The sequence below is a fragment of the Tetrao urogallus genome (assembly GCF_951394365.1).
Source record: "Tetrao urogallus genome assembly, chromosome: 5".
Classification (NCBI taxonomy): Eukaryota; Metazoa; Chordata; class Aves; order Galliformes; family Phasianidae; genus Tetrao; species Tetrao urogallus.
In genome coordinates, this window is record NC_136818.1 from 18,646,673 (window position 1) to 18,673,336 (window position 26,664).

The following is a 26,664-nucleotide window of genomic DNA, read 5'->3' on the forward strand; positions in this document are numbered from 1 at the left end:
CATCTCATTCCAAAGACAAAATCAGATGGAAAAGTAAGTACCTTTACATTTATTGAAACACTATCTTTTTGGAGTCTCTCTACCCTAGAACCACAACGCAACTTACCGGTAGCATTAACATGGTACCTGGGGGACCTGCTAAACCATCAGCACCAGGGAGACCAGGACGACCAGGTGGACCCTGGGAGAATACAGGGATGACAGAAAAAGGGATGAGAGTGAAAGGACAGTTATTTATGGAAAACGTTTGAATCACTTAAGCTTGTATTCATAATGAGGCACTCTGGGAATGTTATTGTGGTAGCTAAAGAAGCAGGCTTGGGGAAAACATTCAGCAATAGGGAAGAAAGATATTCTCTCTAATTATCACACAAATTGTTTGAAAATGATGTGAGGAGAACCTAGATTTCATAGGTTAGGCTGACTTGAGGTGTTCCAGTGTTTATTTTATCTGATACATAGAAAACTAACACTGCTGATTTTCTTTAAAAAATTTTGAGTATGTTTAATTTTGAATGGCTACATAAGTCCTACAGTTATGACTTGGAATGCATTTTCATGAATTCCTTCTTCTGTGCCCATTTAAAAAGAGCTACATTTTTTGTATAATCTACAGTTGAAAAAATATACCAGTGTGTACACAATTCATATGGTTGCCAGCAGGCAGTGCTGTGCTGATTAACACCTCTGTTGTGACAACTGATTATTGAATTGCATCTTTTGTCCCAGCAGTTTGCAGGCTGCAGTTTTACTAAATGAAGCTGTCAAGGACATGAAGGACCTGTGTCATGAGTGCTCATTTGCATACTGCATGTTTGAGAAAAAAAGTATACATTCACAAGAATGACTCTGCAGGGTTGCAATGACAGATCAACAAACATCAAACTGACTTAAGTGATTCCTTTTCGCACTCAAGAGTTGAAGAAAACAATGGGAAAGATGATACTAAAAAATATAGTCTTTTTTCCTCTCAGGGAATTAAGATCAATAATCTGTTATTTTTAGCTCTTTCTCCAAAAAAGTCTGGAACATCATAGAACAAATCCCTATTAATGGCATACTGTAGGTAGGCTGTAAATAGAAAATTATTGCCAATTAAAAAGTATTGAATAACATGATGTTGTCATAATTAGAAAGAAGCATTATATATCTGGGCATTTCAGAGTTAAAGTTAAAAAACTGTTAAATGCATCCACAAGGTACTCAAAGAACCTTCACTTTGACCTGTAGCAACTTTATGCCATATGATTATGAGTCTTTGTGTTACCAAGTTAATTTGAGGGTTCTTTTTTCACTTTGTTCTCCCATGGCAGCATTTATGTGAGTGAAATTAATTCATGCAGTGAATACAGGTGAGACTTGTGCATAAGTGGCCTTCTACAGAAGGGTATGTTCATTCATTTCACAATTATCTTATACCCAATATTAGGATTAGGATGACAGAATAATTTATTACAACAGCTGAAGAACCATAGACATTTTTTACTTAAACTGTGTTCCTTTCCTGGAGAGGCAATGTTACTTTTCTAGCTTTTTAACCTAAGATGAAAACTAGTCAGAATAGTTATAGAAAGAGCTACAGCCTTTATTCGTGTACACTGATTGTTTTATAAGAAAATAACCATATGTGCCTACACATATATTGAAGTCAGGCACATTACTTCACTGGGATTGAATTTGAAAGCAGAATCTAGTTGCAAACATCTGCGTTGTTCCAGTGGGTTTGGTAACTAATTCCTACAATTATCTCTTTGTATAATGCATCTTTTTCAATACAAGAAATGAAGTCTACTCCATGGCAGGAACTTGATGTGTTTATTCAAGAATTTTCTTATAAGCAACGTAGCGAGCAGTTAGGTTAAAACCTGAGTATTATATGGATTTATTCCATTTTAATGTGTTAAAATTCCAATTTTATCAGTTTAGATTCCAAAATAAATCAGATTCCAAAATACAGTTAATCTACTAATCTACTAATCAAAATACAGTTAATGTGAAATAAGAGTGTATGCTGGTTTATTATCAAGGTGAAATGTTGTTGTTGCTATTATCTATTTATTGAGGTAAATGCATCTTCTTAGCACTTTTCACTCACAAATTCTGTATAATAATGACATTGTTTTTCTCTGCTTCTCTATATTTTATGGCTGAGTTCATATTGATTTTTTCAAGATGCAAACAAGATATTTTAACCTACTGCTTTTTTCTATTTTAAAATTATTTACATTAAAATGTACACAGACATACAGGCAAACTGGAACTTTATTCTTTTCCACTTTCATATAGAAGACATTTCTACCATTAATTAAATATTTTTCCAGTTTTTCAGTTGATGTACTCAGCTGAGTTAATCAGTTCCCTTGAATTTTCTTAAGCTGTTTTTCAGATCAGGATCTAACACACTTGCTCTTGTATAATTAATGCAAGACATACCACGAATACCAGGATAATCTGTATGTTGACTTACCCTTTCACCAGGGTCACCTGGAGGACCAACAGGGCCTTGTAAACCTGGGGGACCTGTAAGACCCTATGGAAAATGAATGACAAATTATTATGTTGAATGATGACTCGCAGAATGCTTTTGAATTTTTTTTTTGAAAGTTACGTTGAATACATATTTTGAGAAAATTGCATATATTAGTGCATAACTTTTTTTTTTTTTCTTATGAAGATTTCTAGTTAATACTTGGAAGTATTTGCTTTTCACATGCACTCAGCTTGCAGCATGCTCTCACTGAAAATGCTGGACATGACCCTTATTTACTTCCTTCTTAAAATACTAACTTCAATACATCCCCTGTGAACTATGACAAGATTAATTTTGTTTTAACTCAGGAATGTTGAAACACAATGGCAATAAAAAGAAATCGTAATTAATCTACATACAGCAGGTCCTCTTGGTCCTGGCGGTCCTTCAATGAGCATACCCTGTTGTGGAGAGGAAAAAAGATACTAACTGGTCACATCTTGGACAAAGACACAACAATTTTTCTAGCTGAACTATTAAAACTAATATTTCTTAGTTTTATGACAAACTTTTCTTAGGATATTCTGTCCACATAGTATAATAATATAGAATTTTGTTGAAAAAGTTTGTGGGATGTCTTTTTTTCCTACAAGTTTTTAACTTAAAAAAAATAATTAACAAAAGGAATGCAGTTTAAATTCAGCTGCTGTAAGATGTTTTAAACCTATTTTGATTTCTTTTTTAGGAATTACGTTGAGATCTTCATAGGTCATTTACTAGAATTAGAATCTGAATTGTTCTTTTACTTAAAAATTAGAAAGACTTTTAGGCTACAGGGATCTTGTAGTGCTAGATTCACAATAACATTTTATTTTTAATATATTGTTATTGTCATTGTGAATAACTCCAATTATTTTTAGACTCAGGCTCCTATAGCACCTCATAATAAGTTTTCAGAGTGTAGATGCCAGTCTGATTTCCAGGTCACACTAAGACCCAGGAACAGATGACCTCCACCTATACCTGGCTTTCCACAGGAAGGAAGACTGGGCAAGAGAGCTGGAAGCTAGCTGTAGTGAACTCCAAAAATGTTGGAGAGAGGCGATGGGTACCTCTTCAGTATTATGGAACTGAACTATCTCTTGCAAACTCTAAAAACCTATGCATTTTATGAGATAATGCATAGTGAGCTTCTTCACGGATTATGACTGACAAGTCAGCCTTAGCATACAGCTTATTCATTACTGTATTCCTCTATCTCTGGTGAATGGTAACTGAAACAAATGCTAATCCTACAGTAGCAATATAGAATCAAAAGGAGTTCTTCGATCACAGAATCCAGAGTCTGAGGTTTATGTAATGATGACACATAATAGTATTTTATCATGCTTCAACTTCGGATATTTCTTCCCCTTAATATTCTGTTCTTCATTTGCTATGAAACAGAAAACAGACCAAACTTTAAATTCTATTTGAGTCACATAGATATTCGAAAGCAGTCCTTGAAAATTCTAAAAGAATGAACCACACCAGCACTGAACTCCTGGCACATATTAAAAAATAGAACATTTTCATACAATCTTTTTAAAATCCAGGTGTATTTTATTTTATAACCATCGCCCAGTAGTATAACATCCTGCTACAAAAGCCAAATTACCACACTACTTAAAGATGAGAAGAAATATGTAGGCTTGTGCTCCTTTACTGTAATTATGACCAAGTTATGACCTTTGAAACAAGTATTTAATTATACCTTCAGCAGTTTGATTGCACAAGCATGGGTTAAACATCCAAGCATTTATTTAGGCTCTTAGGTGGACTTCCCAGCCCATGCTGAAACCTGTACTTACAGTGTTACCTGAGCTGGAGGTTGGAAGATATCCCTGCACGTTTGTCCAAGCAGCAGTTACGCTAATTGCCCTGAAGAGCAGATCTATGCTCTGTTTTTTCCTAGACAAGAAGATTCTCCTTGTTTTAAGTGGTATGTGGTTAGTCTCTTGTGAAACAGAAGGAGAAGGCTGAACAGGCTACTGTCTTTTGCCACCTTTATACAGTCCACACTGCAGGTGATTGTTTCAGAGATCATGGATAAGGTTACTGTCATTGTATCATGAATGACGTAGTTTGAAAACGATTTATCAACAGTGTGCAAGTTATATAGTGCTAAAGAAAAACTCACCCACGTCTGTACTTACAGGTTCAATCACAGCTGGTTCTCCCTTTTGTCCTTTTTCTCCATAAGCCCCATGTTGAGTCACCTGACCAGTAAAAACAGCCCCCAGAATGAATATAAGCAGAAGGCCTAAGGACTTGGCACAATAAAGAACTGCAACAACTGGTAACTGAAAGCTAAAGCTGGAACTGTACTGTGCTATGAAAAATATATCACAGGTACACACATCAATCAAAAATGTTTAATGCAAAAATTGCACAAACATTTTAAAATCACTGGATATCATCAATTTGTAGAAATAAAATTAGTGTTCCAATGGGATTCAATAGTTTGCATACCATGGTTAGCATTAGGACTTTGGAATTTAAGATTTCTGTGTGCATGTCACAGAGCTGTTTCTTTCCATATTTGAATGAACATATTCTCGGCAATTAGCAACTATTTTCACGGTCTTCTGAGGTAAGCAATTAGAGATTCCCCAGCCCTATATGGACAGTACTCTTCAAGTATTTCATTCCATTCTTTAGTCATCTAATGAATGAAAGTAAGTTAGTCTGAATCTGTGATTACATGGCTTAAGTGGGAGAAAAATTAAATGGCACTGCAAACATTAAATAGTGTTTAATGTATAGCCAATTATGGCGCTAACAAAATGAACTAGCATAACTGCAAAATTATTTTACGGTCAGCTCTATGGAAAGTTTTAGGTTCAAGACTGAGAACAGCATGACCTAAAACAACAGGTCTATAACACATGCTAATGGCAGAATTCAAACAATGAAGGAAGAAATATTTTTATTCAATCTATGAAATTTATGTTTTTCTTCAGAACTACCTCTCTCAATTGGCAATATATCAACTGCAAACTAGAAATTAAATCCCGTGCTTGTCAAATGAGAATTTTTTGCTTTCTGTAGAATGATTCCATGTCTACACTAAAGAAGCTGGGGATTTGAACATATCAAATGACTCTGAAGATAATGCTACAGTATTTTAATATGAGTTATTTTAGAAAGGAAAACCAGAGGTATATATTCATTGCTTGTGCATTTCATACTGATTTATGAAATTACAAATTTCACTGTACAATAGTTCTGTACACTGTACAATATAACTCAAGTACTAAATGATCAGATAATTATGCTTGATTATATTCACACACTGTAAAAAAAGGACACTGAGCACATATTGTAATTGCCCCTTTCTTGAAAGTTTCCAGGTACTCAGTACTTTTCACTTTGCCTTTTTGAACAAAGTTAGAACTTAATTTGCTTTAAATACATCCATATGTCAAAAGAAAATTATATGATACTCTTAATTCAGCAGGTGAAAGCATTAATAAAGCTGGCACAGGCTAGAGGCCAGTTTCCAGTTCAAGCTTCCTGAATCCTTTAGTTTTGGAGCAAAGCATTTTAAGGTGAAATTTATACCAGGGAATAGAGTCTACACAGCCATTTGCTTAATGCAAATGGTGCCTTATGGGCTCTTTCCTTTGCAGATAATCTGACCTTTTCTGTGTCATTCTAACACAGTGTTCCCATCTGTACTAGAAGGAGAAAAGTAAGCTTGTATCTCATTGCAAGATAAAGATCATTAAAAAAATACAATGACCTCAACTGAGTTTAGAAAGGAGTGATAAATGAAATACAGAAGCATGGATTTCAAGATTGGCAGAGAAAAGCAATCTCACAGCATTTGCTTTTATTTCTTGAATTCTTTGTAAACTGAAATTTCAAGTTTGTGAGGACAGAATAAATACTGAGCTAAGAAAATTCTTCAAGTTGGAACTAAGTCCTGCTTCTCGCCTCAGTCACGTTAGTTTTCTATGCAGATTCTACAGTCTGGTAAACTGGTAAATGAGGATCCTGGCACAACCAAGGGAAAATTAAAGCCTTCCTTTAAACCTATGTTTAAGTCAGAGGGAAACACAGAACTCTAAAACACAGAACTCTAAAAAACTCTAAAAAAAAGAGCATGATTCACAGGACCCACCATGTCATCCTATCTTCCTTTAGACATACTGAGCTTTTAAATCACTCCTGCAAGGTCATAAAAATGTCACTGTTGACTAATTTTCATATTGAACTTATTTTCATAAATGAGTTCAGAACTCTAGCTTTTGACTCATTTGTTTTTATCCTTGGAAAGTAGTAGAGGCCATATTATACTAAGGACTTGTGCACAATTCAACTTGTTAATGTAATCATGTAACAATGCTGATATTTTTTAGTTCTTGCACCTGTTTTAAAACTTACATTCTTTCCAGCTTTAGCTCTAGTTTAGAAAGATTTAAAAATCCGTGTTCATTTTTATCATTTATTCTTGACATTCCAAATCTCTTCTCTCTTCTATTTCCCTCCCAACTTCAATTCCTCCCTTATTCCCTTCCTCAGAAGTGACAAAAAAAACTGCATATAATAAAAAAAACAAACAACCTCAGGGTTACTAAAACAAGTGGACAAGTTTGATCCACAGACTATAAAAGATAGTGTGAATACACCTTATATGTACAATGAGGTCTGTATTGGGCTTTTTAGAGTTAGGAGAATATGTAACTATAAAAGCATTGCTAAGTTAAATTAATCTGCATTATGCCTTCAAACAACTTACGCTTGTTTCTGTGATATCAGTCTCTGCAGGAACACCTGGACCAAACTCCTCATTAGTAGAATCAGTCGGTTTCTCTTCATATTCTTTATATTCATAAAAATCATATTCGCCTAAATCTCCATCTACCAGAAGATCAGATTCACTGAGGTCTACTCCTCTGCTTCCATATTCAGTTTCCTCAGTTTTTTTATCATAATCCTCTCCAGTTATGTATTCTTCAGCAAATACTTCTTCAACAGGGTTTTGCTATTCATACCAGTAGCAAAGATTTGGGAATAGGAGGAATATGTGAGTTAATGTTAGTAAAGCAATATAGGCATATGCTCAACCACAATGATGACTTGCCAAAAAGAAGAAGGAACAGTAGAACTACAGCACATTGTCTTTTAATTAGAGTCTGAAGGAATGGAACTCCAGTCTTTCAGAGTAATTAAAAGATCTTTGTATACATAGTACAAAGAAATAATGCTTTCATACTTTATTTTCTTTTAATTTCCAAAACCTCTGAATTCAATATACCCAGTACGTTATGCATAATGCTTGCTTAATGTTACATTACTGCCAAATACAGCTAAGTTTCTCTGCTTGGTTTCACACATAGGTATTCATGAATGTACACATACACACTAGTAAACAGCAAATAAATTCAGAGCTAACACATGTATTGTAACAATCAGTGAAAAAATTCAGGCTTGTGTACAATAACAATGTGTAGACAGTGCAAGCATCACTTTTGCTAAGCCCAGCCACCTTTGCTATCTTGCATCTACAAATCTCAGTTCCAAGCTAAATGTTTCTCTTTTCATGATTTGCAGTTAATTCATCATTCCAAATCTAGAGATGTGTCTGTCATGTCATTTTAAACATATTTTTCGCTGAGTCAAGTCCCACCTGCAAAACTCAGATTAATTTTAACATTTCTCAAAGTTCAACATTGCTTGTAGCTTCCAACTTTGCAAAGTGTCAAACCAAGCAATCAACTTATAGGCATGCATATAAGGATGCTATATCTGAGATGTACAAAACTATTTGTGGAAAAAGAATCGCTTTATTCTGTTACAAAAATCTCTCGAAAGGATAGTTTTGAAATGAATCACAGTTAAGATATTGCTAATATGAGATGGTTATTCCAGAGATGAACTACTATGATCTTAAAAATATATATTAAGAAGTTAATCAACATCCAGAGTCATTAAAATATAGTGCAATTAAAATACAGGCCAGATTCTAATTTGACAGTTGTCTAAATCCATTAGCTACAGGACTATGAGTTTTCCCATATATTACAGTAAACGCTGGAGCTCTGAGCCAATTCTTAGTCAGATTACGCTCTTAAGCAGAACTATTCTCATTAAGGACATAATTTTGCGCTTTCGATCTATCTCATTACAATTGTACTATTGTACAATTAGCCTGTTCTTGCCCAAGAAGCAGAATAAATCTATATTCCTATATCTATTAACGTATGAGAGGTAAACATGAGACTTAATACAAGAACATTTTATACTAGAATAAGTAAAGTATCTCTTAATTCATGTTCACCAAGATACATAAGAGGAAACCAGGAAAACAAATAGGGATTCTCTCTCTCTTTCATTTTGCTCTTTAAATCAAAGAAAGTGTTGAACAAAAACTATCCACAACATAAAGACAAAATACCATGGAATTTCAGGGGTCAGTTTTGTACATCTTATAAGCAACATATTTTCATTTGCAAACAATATGTAAAAGAAAAATGACATTTTCTCTAATCAGTCATCTTTTTTCTAAAGCTAGCATTAATTAATATGCAGACATATTAATCAACACTGCCTTTTAGGTGTAGTAATGTTAAAAAAAATAATGTTTAGGCTTGTCATTGTGGATTTCTGAAAACAGAGTTTATACTAAGTTGAAATAATCATTTTATCTTTTTGATCATTCAAAACACAAAGTTTCATTTGAATAGAATCTCAGTGAGAAATAATTAAGTTTTGTTGGCTGAAGAACTATTAAAAGAAGGCTTTGTTTTCTGACTCAACCTCAATACATAGCAATGCTTGCATTCGTTCTTTTCTTTAGTTAGGCTTGCTTTATGCTGCATCTTAAGAGCGACACAAAAAATTAGAAAGTGCACTTCCAATTACAGCAGGAGGACTGTGTCTGCTATTTAACCTAATTTATACTAGACATAGCTCCATTCATATCCACACTGAATGCAACAACCCCACCCTGCATTCCCACAGAATGAATCAATGAATGATTTTCAAAATCATAAACTTTGCATGAGTTCAGCAAATCTTGGAACCAAGGGGAGCTTTGCCCACGAAAATATTAGGTTCTGATATTGGCTGAGAAACCGTAAAATCTTATTAATCACTATTACAGATACATATATCTTCACAAACTGATATTCTTCCTTTAACAGTGTGTTGTTTTGCTTTATTGACACCTGACAGGTACGTATATTTGCCTACAATTTTCTCAAGTGTTCTCATTACCTCATTGGCTTCAGTAGTTCTGGAGGGAGCTTCTGTCTGGGGCCCGTAGTCATTTTCAGCTATGCTATATTCTTGAAATTCATCGACAATGTTTGCCTAGTATTAAAGAAAAAGTACATTATTAAAAAAATCCTGTAGGAAAAATCAAGAGATAACACTTTTTTTCAGGTTATGTTATAAGCCAGATATTCATCTGGTGGGGTTAGGTCTATTTTTTTCTCATTATCAGAGATCTTCCAGTCTTGGCCTGGGAAAGATCTTGATTTTTTCTTTGCTACCTTTACCCCTAGTTTGTCTTTTGTTGCTGCTTGATAACTTTTCTTCTTCTTGGATGCATATTTTTCAGATTTTTTTGTTGTGGCCTTTTGGGATTTGTCCTTTGAGCTAGTGGCCACTGTCCTCTTCTTCTTTTTGACCATGGCTTTCTTTTTCTGCAAATGTTATGAAAGATGGAATGGGAAAACATAAATAAAATGAAAAGAAAGAATGAATGAAAGTGTATATGAATGTGAGATGAATGCTGTCAGTTGTGGGCCCTTCCGTAGCTAAGTAAAAGTAAGTGTTAAAGCTGAAGAGAAAAGAAATGAATAAAAGAAAAACATTAAGTTTACATACAGATGACACAAATTGACAAACCACATGGTAGGGGACAGCTGGACACCACACAACAAACAGATCAGATTCTGTTACCTCTGTTTGTGCTACTGTCTCTTCAAACAGTGGGGGTCCCTCTGTTACAGACTCAGTTTCTTTATAATCTGCATCCCCATACTCATAGTCATATTCGATAAAATCTTCTGGTGTGTACTACATAGCAAATGAAAAATATGAGGCATTCCCATGTTAGTGGAAGCAAATTAGATTTGCAATACTGGAGAGCATCTTAACCTTTTTCTAGGACTAAAACTTAAGGTGATTAAGTTAGCATGAACAATTAAATAAAATTGGGGGGAAAAACACAGTTCCTTATTCTTCTCAAAGCACAATGCAAAAATAGTAAAGGTAATAATAATAATAAAAAGAAGTAGCAGTGTCAGGAAAAAAAATCTTTTATTGGACTGAATAGAAAGACTCAGCTATAATTTGGATTGCTGGGAGCAACAACTGATGTTTGCGAAATAATATATTTATTTAATATTTTAAGTACAAATAATGCCTCTTTTACCCATACTCTTTTATATATGTTTTCAGGCAACCAGGAGAGCTGAAGAGATGCCAATATCTGATGTGAATAGCATAAGTAATTTCAGATTCAGGGAAGAGCCTACAACTCACAAATAACCATGGCTATCCTCCTGTTTGGAGAGATTTAGTTCCCAAGACCAGGACTGCTCCATGATACACACTATCTGAGCAATTAAGTTACTGATATAATTTCATTTAAGATTCTCAGTTGCTATAAATTACTCCATAGCTCTGTATCTATAATAAAAGTATCAGGCAGAGATTTGGCCCACAAAAATTTTACAAGTGAAAATGTGCTTACAATTAGGTTATGTAATTTTATGACACTAGCTAGGGAGTCAGCAACTTCTGAACTACAATCTCAGCTCTGCCCTGAAGGTCTAGATTAGGCATAACAAGTGCTACTCATCACAGCTGAGAAGGTATTTTTACTTACTACCTCCATCATGCTTGAAGATACAGGGACTGACTGGTCCTGTAAATTAAAGCTATCTCATGTCTGCTACTAATTGTTTTCACATCTCCAGGCAGCCAAAAGGAGGTGGAATTGGGGCCAGAATCCCACCAATTTGATCCTTTTCCATGTTTAGAATATTAGAAACATTCTGATGTGCATAATGGGAACTAATGACTTGTGAAATCTCTTATTTCCCACTATAATCCAGCATCATTGCCTGAAGAATGAAGGCAATATCTGTTTCTTCAGATTGCTGAGAGGATTGCACATCTAAATGACTCCGAGAATTCATGGAAGTAATAAATAACATCAGCATAAGAAAGAGACATTTTAGAAAAAAATTATAAATGGGATTTAAAAAAATGTCCATATTTTAAAATATATTTGACTATGTGACCTAATGTCCGGCTTAACTGTTTACCTTAACTGTTTACAGAGGCTTTTGATACAATTCCTGCACTTCCGTTGAATACATTTTACTGAACATAAAACATGGAAAAGTTTATTCCTCAGGACGTATGGGAACAACACTGAAAGACCTTGAACACTTATAAGTCACAGAATCATAGAATCACCAAGGTTGGAAAAGACCTCCAAGATCTTCCAGTCCAACCGTCCATCTATCACCAATATTTCCAACTAAACCATGTCCCTCAGTACAACACCTAAGCAATTCTTAACACCTCCAGAGATGGTGACTCTATCATCTCTCTGGGCAGCCTGTTCCAGTGCCTGACCACCCTCTTGGAGAAGTATTTCCTAATGTCCAACCTGAATCTTCCCTGGCACAACTTGAGTCCATTCTGTCTAGTTCTATTGCTAGTTACATGGGAGAAGAGGCCATCTCCCATCTCACCACAAACTTCTTTCAGGTAACTGTAGAGAGCAATAAGGTCAAACTTGAGCCTTCTCTTCAGACTAAATAATCCCAGTTTAACCAGCAGTTAAATCTTAAAACTTAAGTAATATGTGATTGTTCTCTCTCTATTCAGTAAATTAAGATTCCATCCTAAGAGCAGTAATGTCAATGAAACATTTTGACTTATGTATGGCATTATCCAAAGACCTCATGGGCAGTGATTATACATTTTTACAGGTGTATAAATGTATAAAAACATGTTTTCTGACTTGTGAAATTTTGGAAATGCATCTGAATACAACTTGTTTCTAATGAGCTATGCCACTGACATCCAGAAAACAAAACAAGGTGAAAAGTTTTTAGACCACAAGCAACAACATAAAGGAAGTATAGAAAATACATAAAAGGTAGGCTAAGTGTCTGTGATGAATTGCGCTATCTATGCAGGTAATAAGATTGCAAGACTAAATGCTGATGTTGACTGGAAAGAAAAAAAAAAAGCCTGATATTTATGCTGTGATCTGCCAGCAGTATAGTTTGGAAAGCCAGATACTTATGGAAGTATGTATGAGAGAATGAGAACTAGAAAACTTTCATACATATCCATGACAACATGAAAAAATCTGTTTCATCAGGTAAGATAACAAAAAAATATATATATATTCTACTTTGCAGAACTGTGCTTTACTCACTTCTATTAATGAAAATTCAACTTTGGTTAAATTTTGATTGCTATTATATGCAGATATACAGGCAAAATGAACAGGAATAGATGATAAATGAGGAATGCCAGTTTCCAGGCTGGAATCTGAGTACTGCCAAGGAAGTGAAGGTTTCCACAGACATTTCTTTCTCTTTCTCTCTTTTTTTTTTTTAAAGGCACGGTATTGGAGGGACATTATGGAGAGATATGGGAAACTGTCAGAAATCTGTAGTCGTTGTTCTGTTAATTAACGTAGGAGAAAGCATTTGGAATTTCAAAACTACTTAATGAATTGGAAAAGTACCCTCTGCAACTTTCTAAATTTTAGCCAAGTTTAGCAAAAAAGTCAAAGCAGGCAATGAAAGCAAGTATGACAAAGATGAATTTTGTCATGGAAGACAGTATAGCTTTGTTGCTATGTATCAAAGGATGGTCTTATTGGCCAGTAATGCAGGCAGAGAATGAAGAAATTGGAAGAGGATTTAAAGAGACATTCAGGTTGTAGAAGATTCTGATGATCTTCCTATGAGTACAGGCATAGCCAAGTAAAAGTATACTTTGATTGATTGCTTTAATTCTACTCAAGTTGAGCTCTGTCTATGCTAGCTTACCAGTCCCTTTATACTGCTGCATATGGGGATGGTTATAGATTGACTGTGCTCACAGTAAAAGCAAACATATATAACTTTATAAACTTTTCCACATATCTAAAACATTGACTGCATGGCATTTTAACTTGCTTAGGACCTCAAATTGGACAATAGCTAAAACATGAGGAGGGATTTCAGCTAACAGGGATCAGGTAACACATTTCAAATGTAATGTAATTTTCTGTTGTTTTTCTTTCTCCTGTTCTAAGACCACCAATAGTTACAGAACAGACATTCTTGTAATGAATATTGCATATGACTACTTTCTTACAATTGAAAGAAAGAATAAAGCCTGCTGTTTCTTGATGAGACTTTCCACTATGACCTCATGCTTTCTTTACCAGAGTGATTATATTGCACTACCAGATCACCATGCTATTCCAATTAAAGAGATGAACTGTTTTCTTCATCAGATGAATTTTAGAAGCAGATCAGCAGCACACAAGGCCCATTTCAACTGTGGAATGACGTAAATATTCTTAGAGCCTTACTCTGAAAACGGTCTCTTCTGCTATCCATACAAAAACTATTCCAAAATTGTCTCCTGTTCTGCAGATGTAAATTTTAACATTTTTTACTTTCTTTCATAATAAGAAGAACCAGCAATTCATATGCTAAAGCAAAGAACTGTCAAGCCCATTGTTTATTGCATCAGCATTATACGAAGTCATCTATCTACTTAAAGAGTCAAAGATTACTATGAAACACTTTAGACTCTAACTTTTTACAAAATGCAATGAAACAAGGGATTTCAAGCATAATAGTAGTTTCAAATTCTGATGCAATAATAAAAAGAAATAAATGGCAGTAGATGTCAATCTTAGGACAGAAGGAAACAAAAATATTTAAAAGACCTCCGAATCTTTACATTATTTATAATAGTGATATGGGCAAGCAGATAAAAGGAGATAAGAACAAAATCTTCAACTTCCAAAGGCAGCTTCTGTCTGCCTTAAGGCTCTACATTATGTATCTATACAAAGAAAGAGTGCTAGGAAGATCTTTATTTTTAACAATGGCCAAAGTAGCAAAATGTAGTTTTAAAGATGATTGAAAGTAAACATGGTTTTCTGAAGAATATAGGTTCTGATCAGTGGAACACCTGAAATAAAGAATACTAAATAAACATCCTCCGAAAGGATGCCTGAATACTGCAATTTGAGTATGTTCAGGAGCCATTTGCATCTTTGATTTAACAAGCTCATTTCATAAAAGACAAACATTTCATTTCTTCAAATAATCCATTAGTTTGGGATAGATCCAAAATAAACGAAGCAAAGTTCCTTTGGGGAGCCATTTCTCAAGAACAAGTGAGACAGTGTGATTTACTGGGTTGCAGAAAAATCTTCCAAGAGAAAATCTGAAATTCTGATAGCTGGAGCTGTTGAAAACTAGACTTGCCAACACTCCACAAAATACAATTCCCAACATTAATGAAGACTGACCTCGTCTTTCCCTAATCTAATTTCTGTGAGCTGGCCAAATGTACGTGATTGAAAGGAAGCTGAATTTAACTGAATTTCCATTTATAGTAGAAAGTGTTGTGAAAACAAGACAGAAGCCAGGCTATTCACAAAATATTTATAAGAAAAACATAGGCACATAACTTCCCAAGGAAAGAGCATCCCTGATATTTTTAAATTATCATTTCATCTGCTTATTCAATTCTTAGTATCTAATTATACAATGCTGTGCTTGATTATAAACAATTATCTACAATCAGATACTCTTTTTACTCCAGAAGCAGATTTTTCAAGTAACTTTTAGACACTACTGCTTTGACGTAGTGACAACAACTGAGGTCATCACTCTGTACTTAACACGTTATGGAGATTCATAGGTATTTGCCACCACAAACAAGTACAGTTAATGCATGCTTCAATTAAAGCATATCTTCAAAGTGCGAATAAATGATAATAAAGAATAAAACACCCTAGTACTTTCACATTTGCAAATGCCAGACTGAATGATTCTTAAGTCTGATGAAGCTGGACTTCGGTGTCCAAGTTTTGGCTTGCCTGAGCTACACTGAGTGAAGTGGAACTGTCTCAGGTACCATATAAAATATATGATATAGTTGATTATACATCAAGTAACAACTTAAAAAAATATATTTTTTATTAAACAACAACAACAAAAAAGACCAAGAAAAACAAAGAGCTGGTAGGGTATTTAACCACTGTGTATGTTTTTGCCCTGGTGAAATAGGTCGTATAAAAGTCTAGTGAAGAGAGGTTATCAGCTTTTTTCCTTGAGTTGAATGTCTCATTCCAACTCCATACATTAAATTTAACAAGTTGAACGTATTGTGACTGAAAATGGCATTGCAAATATATAAAAATTGATTTTTTCAGAAATCTTGAAACCTGTTCTCAGATTCCCTATACATGGTCAGAAAAGCAGAAAAGCTATTAAATACATATTGCAAAATTAGATTGTAATGTTTTTGATAATTTTATGCTTTTATTGAGCTTTTTTGAAATGTTGAAAATTACAAAATTGGTCAGCATAGCATAAGTATTCTGGATATTTCTTCCACAGCGAATGTGTTAACTTACTAAATTACTTCATGAAATAATTATTAAACTAGGGCTTGTGTTAAATAAGAAAACTTGTATATGTGCCCAATAGAAAGAAAATGCCTGTCTTCACAGACACATACACATGTTTAGTATGTTGAAATATTGTTATTGGTAATCACTGTGCCACTGCGTGGCAAAATACACGAGTTTCAATTTGACTGTGTGTGGTAGATACGAGAGAAGGATTTAACGCTACACTGCCCTCCTCTCCACAGCATTCCTTTGTCCATGCTCAGGCTACACACAATTGACTCACCAAAGAATATTGCTTAAATAACGTAATGTTAAAAGTGTATGGTCTTGTGGGTCCATGTTACTAGCTGTCCAGGGTTGCGTGTAGCCTGCATGCTGGATGTGCTTGTTATAAATGATATCTTACTCAAAATGCTACATATATGATGTATTACTCAAAAGGAGAACATTGTCAATTGTTTGATGTTATGGTTCCTTTTCTCTGTTTGGTGCTCATCGAATGTTTTCAATAGATGTGAACTATGTAACTGGGCACTTTATATGATGAACACAGAACTATATACGTGAACACACATAGCCTTATTATAATTATGAAACCTTATTTTTCTTTTGATCGTTGAATAAATGTCTTTCTCAACTGACGCTAAACAATTTTGATAGACTATAGGAATAATACTTGGCAGCAGGAAATTTAGCTGATCATCCATTATGGAGAGAAAGTAGACCCAGGGATATTTTATTTACTGCCTACATTCTTTCGAAACTCTAAAATACAGTCTAATAATTCTCCTGTAGTCAATGCCCAATTATTCACTCCTAATTTATCCGAAGAATATACTCTGAATCTGAAAGCTGATCACAACTGTAAGCCTTGTCTGCATGCATTACACTGATGAATAGGGACAATAATTACTGTCAGTGGTGGCCAAAACAAACAGGTATTTGTAATCCAAGACATGTTAATTTCTGCTCAAGAGTTGATGTCAGTTGGGAGACAAGTGTTTTCATTTTAGTTAATACGTTGTAAGCATTTAGATATGTTGCTCCCCTGTTGACTCTGTTGACTAAGGGATTTTAACAACCTTTTCCCCCAAAGATCAGTTTATTAGACTGACTCCTTTCAGTTTTATTCAAAAATAGAAAAGCCTTAGCTTATCCAAACCTTTCAAGTCTTTACAAAGAAAATTAAAAAAAAAAAAAATAGTCCCAAGACATACAGAAGCAAGTACCAGGGAAGTTCTGCAGAAGAAATGTAATATTATTTGAAATTAAATGATGACATTAAAAAAAATAAAAAATGCTAGCTTTGGTTTTCTTTCCATAAAATATCAACCAAACGATTTTAGCCTGATCTGGTCTGGAACATAGCGCATGGAGATCTGTATAACTAAACACACAGACAGACAGTTTTACGAGGGGCTCAGTAACAGAACAGACTTTATGTACTGCCATGTAACTGTCATGCCCCTACATGTAATGTGATGTAATGTAATATGAGCTTGTAATTAACTTCACACATCTTCAACTGGATATCAGATGCAATGGATGTGGGATCCTGTATAGGAGCTGTTAGGTCAGGGCCTGAACCAGTCACTGAGCACTTGGTGAAGGGGTGCAGCCAGACCAGGGAGCACAGGTGGAAGCAAATCACCTGTGTGACTGGAATGGTCCACCCCTCCCAAACCTCTTTTAAGGGCAGGCAGCTGTAAGGGAAGCACCTCTGCTTGTCTCTTTTGGAGTGTTCAGTGAGCTCTGATCCTTAGGTAGGGGGTAAGTGTTTCCTTTTTTATTACTGGATTATGACCACTGTGTTTCTTAGTTGATCCAAAATGAGTTTAAAGCAGCTATGTCTATTACTGCCTATCCTTACCAAGTCCCTTTAAACCAAGTTCTTGAACCCGTGGATCTGTGTACTTCATGACATAATTTTCAGTCAGACACAATAAATAGTAACAGTAAATAAAGTTATTGTTCATTAAGGAAAATTTCTGTCCCGAAATTAGCTCAAAGCATGTATCTGAGAACAATTCAATAACTTTTTAATGCTGGTTTCTTGAGCAGTTGGCAAGAATAGTCACTCAGGTCACACACAGTTAACTGAGAGCATACTAACTGTCCAGAGCCAAGTTCAATTAAGACATAAAAACCACCTTTTACAAAAGATTTCCACCTCATAGTGAAAGTATGAGAACAATTTTATTACAAGTATTTGGAATATGTATGACAATGCATACAGCTGCTGACCCTCAGAGGTCTAATCTGAGAGGCTGTCTTACCATTAGTGAATTGATTAACATACAGTTGTGAGAACTGTCTACAGTGGCAAATGGTTTCTGAATGATTTTCATATTTCTGAGGAAAATGCCAACATCAATTTTATTCCTGTTGATGTTATTAGCTGCTACCAGTGGATCTGGCTGAAATAATTTTGTGGCCACATCTTATTAGAATATGACATTTCTAGCAGAAGAATTTCTTGACTCCAGCTTACTCAGATCTCCCATCTCTTTTTAAATGTGACATTTGAAGGTACTCAGCATCACTGAAATCATAAATATACGTAGGAGGAAAAAACAGATACAACTGAGCACAAATTGCTATCTCATTTTAAATAATTAGTTTAATGCTATTGAGAATGTTGGTTATTCAGATACCAGTGTGATAGCTGCCTTCAAATACTTGACATAAATGATTGCATAGAAAAAACTAATGCACTCCTGCAACCTTTCTTCCTCATGTCTAGAACAAAGTACACCATTTAGCTGTAATTAAATGCTCCCTGGGTAACTTGTATTCAGCACAACCACTAATGTGCAATAAATCTTTTCATACATGACTGATTACTCACCTCATCAACTTGAGGATCTTGAGCCTGAGCAGCATTAGGCACTGGGGAATCGCAGTCTGGACTATAATGCTCGCAATAGTCATATGCAGCTCTGGGGTCAGCTATAATCAACAACTGCTGGATCTCACCCTGTAGGAAAGCATATGTAGGTTAGGCAACATTTGTTTCCATTATTTAACACTCATCAAAAGCTCTCATTTTAAAAACAGAACAAGGCACAGAGTATATATATTAGATATTGCATGTTATCACATATGTAAATATAACATATCTACTTCATTTCTGCTTCCAAATGGCATCTTAACTATTTTTCATAAGACAAATGGTTAGGTGTGAAATTCTGGCTGAACACACTGTCTGCCTTTGAAAGGAGAGAGTGGGAAGGTATAACTCCTGCTTTGTCATTTTCATGCTGTTGTTTACTTTTTCACTGGGAACCAGTCTAAATTCCTAAGATTTAATTCAGGGCACTTCCTACTACCAGCATGCAGCTCAGCATGCAAGTGATCGACAGTATAATTGTGAGAGTTTGCATCACATCTGAACTCTTGACAAGAAGGAAAACAATAAAATGGGTTGCACAAGAGGAACACTTCTTGGAATGAAAAACAAATAGACAAACACTATGTGAATACACAGTATAGAACATATGGAAACAAACTTTATATATCGTGTATGAAAACATTGCACTAAAGAGACATACTATTCTGGATAATAAAAATGTCTTTGAGATCCCCTACAGTCATCACGTATGTTTATCATTTTCTACAGAAAGCTGGCTGATATTCAGTGTATTTCTCAACATAACAGTAGTTATGTTGCAGTGTTTAGTAAATTCCAAACATTTCTACTATGAGTTTCCTCATTCAGGAGCTTCTCATGCTGTCATAAAAATAAGGTTGTTGAAAATTGGCACATGTTCTAGGTCAAAGCCCGTTAACTTCAACTGCCCACTGAATTTCCACAGAAGGAAGGGTTTTTTTTATCCTTTTATGTATTTCTAACATTATTTTATTTTGGTTTTACCAGTGAAAGGGTAAAGGAATAACTTTGTCGATATACCTCTGCATGCAGAGTTGTTTCATGCAGAGAAATTATTGTAAGTGGTGAACTAGGGACTCAGAAAATTCGCGATCACCTCAATGTTTCCAAAATTGCTTTAAGCATTTCAGAATAGTAGCCTTCAACAAATAATAAAACTTGGGGAATAGTTTCAGATAGTAAAGGATAGTTCCGAATCCTCCTTCTTTTCCAAAAGAGAAATTACAGAAACTAGCAAAAAAACCACTAACTGAAATAATCAAAATCCTCTCTCTTCTTTTCCTAATTCTATAATAATTTACCAACATATTTAACATGAAATATGAAATATTTAATTGCTTAGCATATAGCAGCTATATTTTACAAATCTGATTGTTACAATAGTGTCAACTTCTTCTCCTTTACAGACTTACTTGTATCTCAGATGAATTTAGAGCTGGAATGTACTTTTTTAAGCTTCTAGAAATGCTACAGTGCAGTAGTCTGCTTCAATCAGTGGTTTTGAACTGTCCCTTTTTTTTTTTTTTTTTCCCCTCATCTGATGCTTCCTTATTTGGACACTGACCTACATACCCTGCTGTACTTCCAGAGAAATTATCCAGTTGATTATATATGTAACTCCTTCAGGGATACAACTGGGTGCTTTGAACAGTTTTGTACAGTCAGTGTCATCCTTCCTATGCACTCCTTTTCTCTACCACAGGGTGTTTCTAAAGTGCTCTGCCCTTCTTCTTTCAGTAGCCAAATTAAAGCTAAGAGAAGCAATGGAATAAGTTAGAAAAAATTAGCAACTGAAAGACAAAAAAGATAAATCTTTGAACAAGAATTAGAGTAAGTTGCTATCAGCTCCTGTCCTCTGCTGAGTTCAGAGTATTGTCTTCCTGTATGCTCGTATGTGCTCATACATGGCTTTCTCAGTTGTCCATATAGATCAATAAAGAGTACATGGTGTGCCAGCCATGTAAGTAGTGTAAGAACTGCTCTTAAAACTGCTGTCTTTTTATTACAATGAGCTTAGAGAACCCAACTGGGGGAAGATGGCTAGCATTCTGTTGGAAGCTTGCTTTGTGCTGATCTTGAATGCCATGGAATTTTGGCACTTGTTCTTGTTGGATGTGTGTTTGCAAGAAGCACTCAGCATGCTGTTACCACTTGGCTTAGATGTCCCTAATTGCTAAAAGCTGTTCCCAATCCATTGACTGTACTTCTCAGCCCTGCCTGTCCACTTGTCATGGGTTCATATAGAAGGAGGCTCTCAGAACTCTTGCACAATATACGCAAAATGCTACTGGCCATTCATGTGGGATAGGTTTACAGAGAAACTAATTTATTTTCCATTTCGCATCTCAAATGTTAATTTTCCTCTTTTTCCTTCAACGTCTCATACAAAAATACTGCTTTTCTTATAAATTATTTTGCCTTCATTTTTTTGCCTTTGCTAATTCAATAGCTTCTTTCAGTATTTATGTGATGTGTTGACAATGTTCTTTCGCTAGTTAACAAAGAACTTTCATTTCAGATTGACTGAAACATCTCAGCACACAATTCCACAAATTACTGCAGATTTCACTATTGTGACTTAGTCATGATGTAGTCACATCAATTTTTGACAATTCCACACACTTTCTCTTTGAGAATTTTTCACAGAATTATTTCAGTCTTAAAGTGTGTCCTTCAATTCAACCTTTTGAAATTTTGACTCCAAGATGGAATGTTATAGTTGTTTGTGCAGAAACCACAGATATTTAATCTGGCTATACTCTAAGGCCTAGACTCATGAATTTGGGGCACTTAATGATCTACCTGCACAAGTCCAACAACTTTAAATGAAAATATATATAAATGGAAATATGGGTTAATAACAATACTGATTGTTAACCTGTAACTTAACACTGAGATATCTAAATATATATGCATGTAGGCATAATGTTATTCCTATATAAAAACTTGCAGGATGAAAGGAAGTCTCACTTGAATTATGAGAGTAAGAGAGGGAAAACAGAAATGGGAAAAAGCATAAGAGAATACATTACACCTGAGCATCCTTAAAGAACCTAACAGTACTCTGAAAAGTGTATAAAGAAAAAAAAAGTGCACAAAAGGTAGCCGTCTCTATAGATTAGTTCAATTTCCTTTCCTACAAAACTGTAATGGCAACCTCTGCTGGGCAGGGCCGCTCAATCAGTTTCCTACACTCCCTCATCATGGGCCTTCCCAGAAAAGGAAATCTCCCCAGCTTCTAACATGTGTCATGTAATGACACACAAGCTGAAAGCATATGTGTACTGAAAAAAAAAAAATCCACTGCAATGAGCTCAGTTGAGTAAATCAAAATTCTATCATCAGAAACAATCTATTACGATCTAATTTATAATAAGAAAAAATACTTATCAGTCAGATGTCACATAATATAGTGAGACAAGACTTTCAAATTCCTTTGTATTTTTCACTAAGTTTTAACAAATCCAAGTGAAGTATATTGAAATAAGCAGAGGAAGCTAATTTCACCTCAGTACAGAAAGGACATTGAGGTGCTGGAGAAGGTCCAAAGAAAAAGGACAACAAGGCTTGTAAAGGGCTTGGAGAATATGCCCTACAGTGAGAGGCTGAGGGAACTGGGGCTGTTTCATCTGGGGAAGAGGAGGCTGAGGGGGAGATCTTATTACTCTCTTCCAATATCTGAACAGTGCTTACAGCGAGAGCAGGGTTGGTTTCTTTTCACTGGTGACAGGACAAGGGGAAATGGCCTCAAGTTGCACCAGGGGAAGCTTGGGTTGGATATCAGGAAAAAATTTATGGAAAGGGTTGTTGAGCACTAGAACAGGCTCCTCAGGGGGGTGGTTGAGTCACCATCCCTGGATGTGTTTCAAAACCATTTGGATGTGGTACTCAGGGTCATGATTTAGTGGAAGGTTGTTAGAGTTAGGGTAGTATTGTTACGTCTTGGATGAACTCAATGATCTTTCAGGTTTTTTCCAACCTGAGTGATTCTATGATTCCCAAACACAGTAAAGTTACTGATTCTTTTGAGAATAACTTGCGTGAGTGTAAGATACTGAACCTGCACTTACTATGCACAGTGGGAATTGAGGTGCTATCTGAATTTCCACCATATTTTGATGTCAGTGATAAGCAGATGGTAGTAGAAGGCGGAAGTAGGCAACTTGTGGTGGGGTATCAGAAAATTACACACAGCAATGTTTCCGTGTTACTACTTGTAACGATGTGTGTAATTCAGTTTGTCCAGAAAAGTCCTGCTAGCCTATTTAGCTCTCAGTATGTGCTGCCTTAAAACATAATATATTTTTAATCCTAGAAAATAATTAATGTATCTTATGCACTGTTTATCAGATAGTTGCATAATGGACATGAAAAAGCTGAGATCTCTGCTGTAATTGCTTGTAGATACAGGAGAAGGTTTAGCAAAATATTTAAGTATAATAATAGTAATATAGTAAGTATACAAGCACCTTTTGTAACCAAAATGGGTTAATTTGAAGACATTTTATTTGGATAATAAGTACTTAAGTGAAAGAATAAAGAATAAATTAAGAATAAAAACAGTACAACCCAGTGCGTAATTGAGTAGTCCATTAAGATATGGAAAATAAATAGTTAAAGTCTATGAATGTTTCAGCTCCCCTGCTTTGGGAATGTGCACATAACTAAAATCACAGGCTTTTGAATCAGCCTCATGGTTATATGAAATAAGCTGCCAGAGAATCATAAAATAACTTGCCCATCAGTTATGCCTAGCATGCAAACATGATACAGAAGGATCACTTCTGTGGCATTACTCTAAAGGGGACTGTATCAAACAAGCTACTCTGCAAAATCCTCCAAGACTGTTAAAAGAAGTTAATTAGATATGAGGAAATGTTTGCTTTTTTAGAGTGTCTTTGTAGCATGCCAAAATAATTGTGAAGAACAAGACTAAAGAGCTACAGAGATAGAATACACTCAAATTAGTTGAATGTCTGCCTATTGGAACAGTGGGACACTTATTCAGATTTGTTTTTCTATGACGAGAAACAGCTTAGCTTAGAATAGGAAGCGTGTGATTAATTCAGTTGCTGAAAATTCCTCTGTGAATCTCAGGCGCTCTACACTGATACTGCAGAATAAGGTTTGTGTATTTGTGTTTCTAGATGTGGTTGAAAAAGCACACCTCACTGAGTAGTAATATAATCCATAGCTTCTTCAGACTTGAAAACACAAAAAAATACCAAGTTGTCTAATACAAAATGAAATGGAGACACAGTCTGTAGGAAAGCAATAGACTGCCAAGTTCTCTTCCCAGTTTGAAGGACTAAATTTCTCTTGATGTAATTTCTGCTTTAGTTAGTTTCATGATTGTAATCTCTATATCTGATTCTAACTTATCAGAACTTCTGCTAGGTTCTACAGAAATAGCAGAATAAGGAAAACACTGAATTAGTTACCGTGTCTGGTTTTTCTCAATGTAAATCATTGAGGGCCTCAGATGTAAGGAACAAATATTATATCATTATAAGCAAAAAGTGCTTATGGCTCCATATTATCTTAATTATGTCAAAATCTTATAAAAAAATCTTAAATATTATGTCGTATTGAAACATTGAGGCAAATTCTTTTTTCTTTAAACTAAGTGATATTACTTGTGCTTTCTAAACATGGTACATCACAGATGTACAGCCATAAGGTAATCTGTTTGCCAACTATCTTTTGTTTAAAAAAAATCTCCAATCCTACCAGCTTTGTTTAAAATAAATAAATAAATTATACATTTGTCTTTTTAACAATACTGTAAAGGGAATCATGCTATATGAAGAAAGTAAAGCTAAATCTAGTGTTTTTTTTTCCCCCAGTATTAAAATTTTTGCAGTCTGGTTCCTTAGTTCTAAAAGAACCTCAGACAGCTCAGTTTTACGGGCAGATGTCGGTCATATCTCTTATCTAAAATATCTAAATATCTAAATATACTCTGCAGAGTGAAAGTGAACTTTTTCCAAGGAATATCATGTACATACCCCTTAGGAGGCTCTACAGGACCTTCCCTGCTCGGTCTACAGGGGTAAACTTCGCAAATGATTGAAAACCTTTTTCATACTTTTTAAAAGCTCATCCACTTTGTGGTTGTACAAGTAGCGCTCTACGTAACAGTGTGACTGCACCCGAGCTGAGAACTCAAGCTGCAGTTTCTTACTGTAAAATGATGGGCTTTCTAGGATTATTTCATTATGACAAGTATGTAATGAAGGAATTACTTCAATGTCTAATTTAGATATTAAAATATTAGAAAGACTCCTCACTTATTAACAAAGCAATATACTTCAGAGTAATATTCTTAGGAAAACATACGTTTATATAGATAATTAACTTTTAAATATGACTAGGTAAATGGAGATAAGTATATAACAAAACCAGTGATAGGCTGAAGAGAACATCATCAATATTTTTCTTTTTCATGTAATGGCTAAAACCTAGGAATTCCAGGGTGAACTATTCAGTAAGTAAATAAAAACCCTAACCTGTGTGTATATGACAAATTCCTTTAATTAGTTAAGTGACAGTTCAACTACAGACTAAAAAGAACAGAAGTCTAGACAACCTGGATATTATTGCTACTGAAGTTAGGAAACCTGCTGCAGAATTCATTTAATCTTCCAAAGATTTGAAAGATTGAAGAATTCCAGGTGCCTTTTATATAATATTCCATAATCCAGGCCCATTTCATGATATAGCTAGAGAAAGACATTGAGAGTCTGCCAGGCTGCAGCACTGTAAAAGCAATACACTGTGAAAGAAGAATTATGTACTGGCCAAAGTTTCCATAGAAATCAGTGTCTTCCTGATTCTTAGAAAGCCTATAGTTACAGTAATATATATTCAGCTAAGTTAAGGGAAGGGTTTATATGTTAGTTCATAATTTTTAACCTTCAAAACATAGATATTCACAGATCAAAGGCTACTGCAACTTTTGGCTGAGAAATTGTTATGCCTGTATATAAAGCATGTGTACGTAGAACACACACACACACACACACACAGTATGTGACTATTGCTTAATGCTATACAGATATACTCTCTCAACAAGAAAAAGGAAAAATGTGTCTGAAGATTTGGAAAGGACATCCTATCTTCTGGAGGAAAGATCTGCTAATCTTTTAGGTTGTCCTTTATTTTTAAAACCTTATTTACAGCTGTTCACTTTTTGAACCCATCTTTTTAATGTTAAAGCTAATTACAAACAATTCAGTTAAATGAAAATTTCTTTGCTTGTTGGGAACATCTTGAAAAGGAATTCGAACTCCCTCAGATCTGCTTTCAGAAATAAGGAAGACAAAATTGCTTTTCTTGCTCATGTGTAAGATTGGAAAAACTATTAAGAAAAATCACCAAGTCACCATTTCTTCAGAGAAGGAAAAAGACGAATAAACAAGTGAAAACAAATGAGCTAAAAAATAAGTTTTTGGGGAAAAAGCTTTTTTTTACTATCATTATTAAACGCCCCTGAAATGGAAAAACCTGTTGCTCTGCTTTTTTTTGCTATTGCTTTGCTTTTTGGCCCAGTATAGAAAGTTGGCCAGTTCTCTGGTGTTGATAGCTGGAAGGTTGCTTCTGAATAATTCTGCCTGGAAGTGATTGCATTTT

At 35.0% G+C, this 26,664-nt stretch overlaps 1 protein-coding gene across 4 annotated transcripts in view; it reads right to left on the reverse strand.

Annotated features, from left to right (window-relative positions):
- Window positions 1–26,664, reverse strand: part of COL11A1 (collagen type XI alpha 1 chain) — a gene marked incomplete at both ends in the record, with an annotated part of 129,619 nt that overhangs the window by 76,830 nt on the left and 26,125 nt on the right. The window contains 9 exons of one of the 4 annotated variants that reach the window (XM_079535685.1): window positions 107–181; window positions 2,468–2,530; window positions 2,890–2,931; window positions 4,666–4,728; window positions 7,254–7,499; window positions 9,734–9,829; window positions 10,018–10,164; window positions 10,424–10,540; window positions 18,991–19,119. In XM_079535685.1, the coding sequence (XP_079391811.1) occupies window positions 107–181; window positions 2,468–2,530; window positions 2,890–2,931; window positions 4,666–4,728; window positions 7,254–7,499; window positions 9,734–9,829; window positions 10,018–10,164; window positions 10,424–10,540; window positions 18,991–19,119 (978 nt within the window). Of the gene's footprint in view, window positions 1–106; window positions 182–2,467; window positions 2,531–2,889; window positions 2,932–4,665; window positions 4,729–7,253; window positions 7,500–9,733; window positions 9,830–10,011; window positions 10,165–10,423; window positions 10,541–18,990; window positions 19,120–26,664 lie in introns of all 4 variants that reach the window. The other 3 variants (XM_079535686.1, XM_079535687.1, XM_079535688.1) reach the window with 3 other exon arrangements.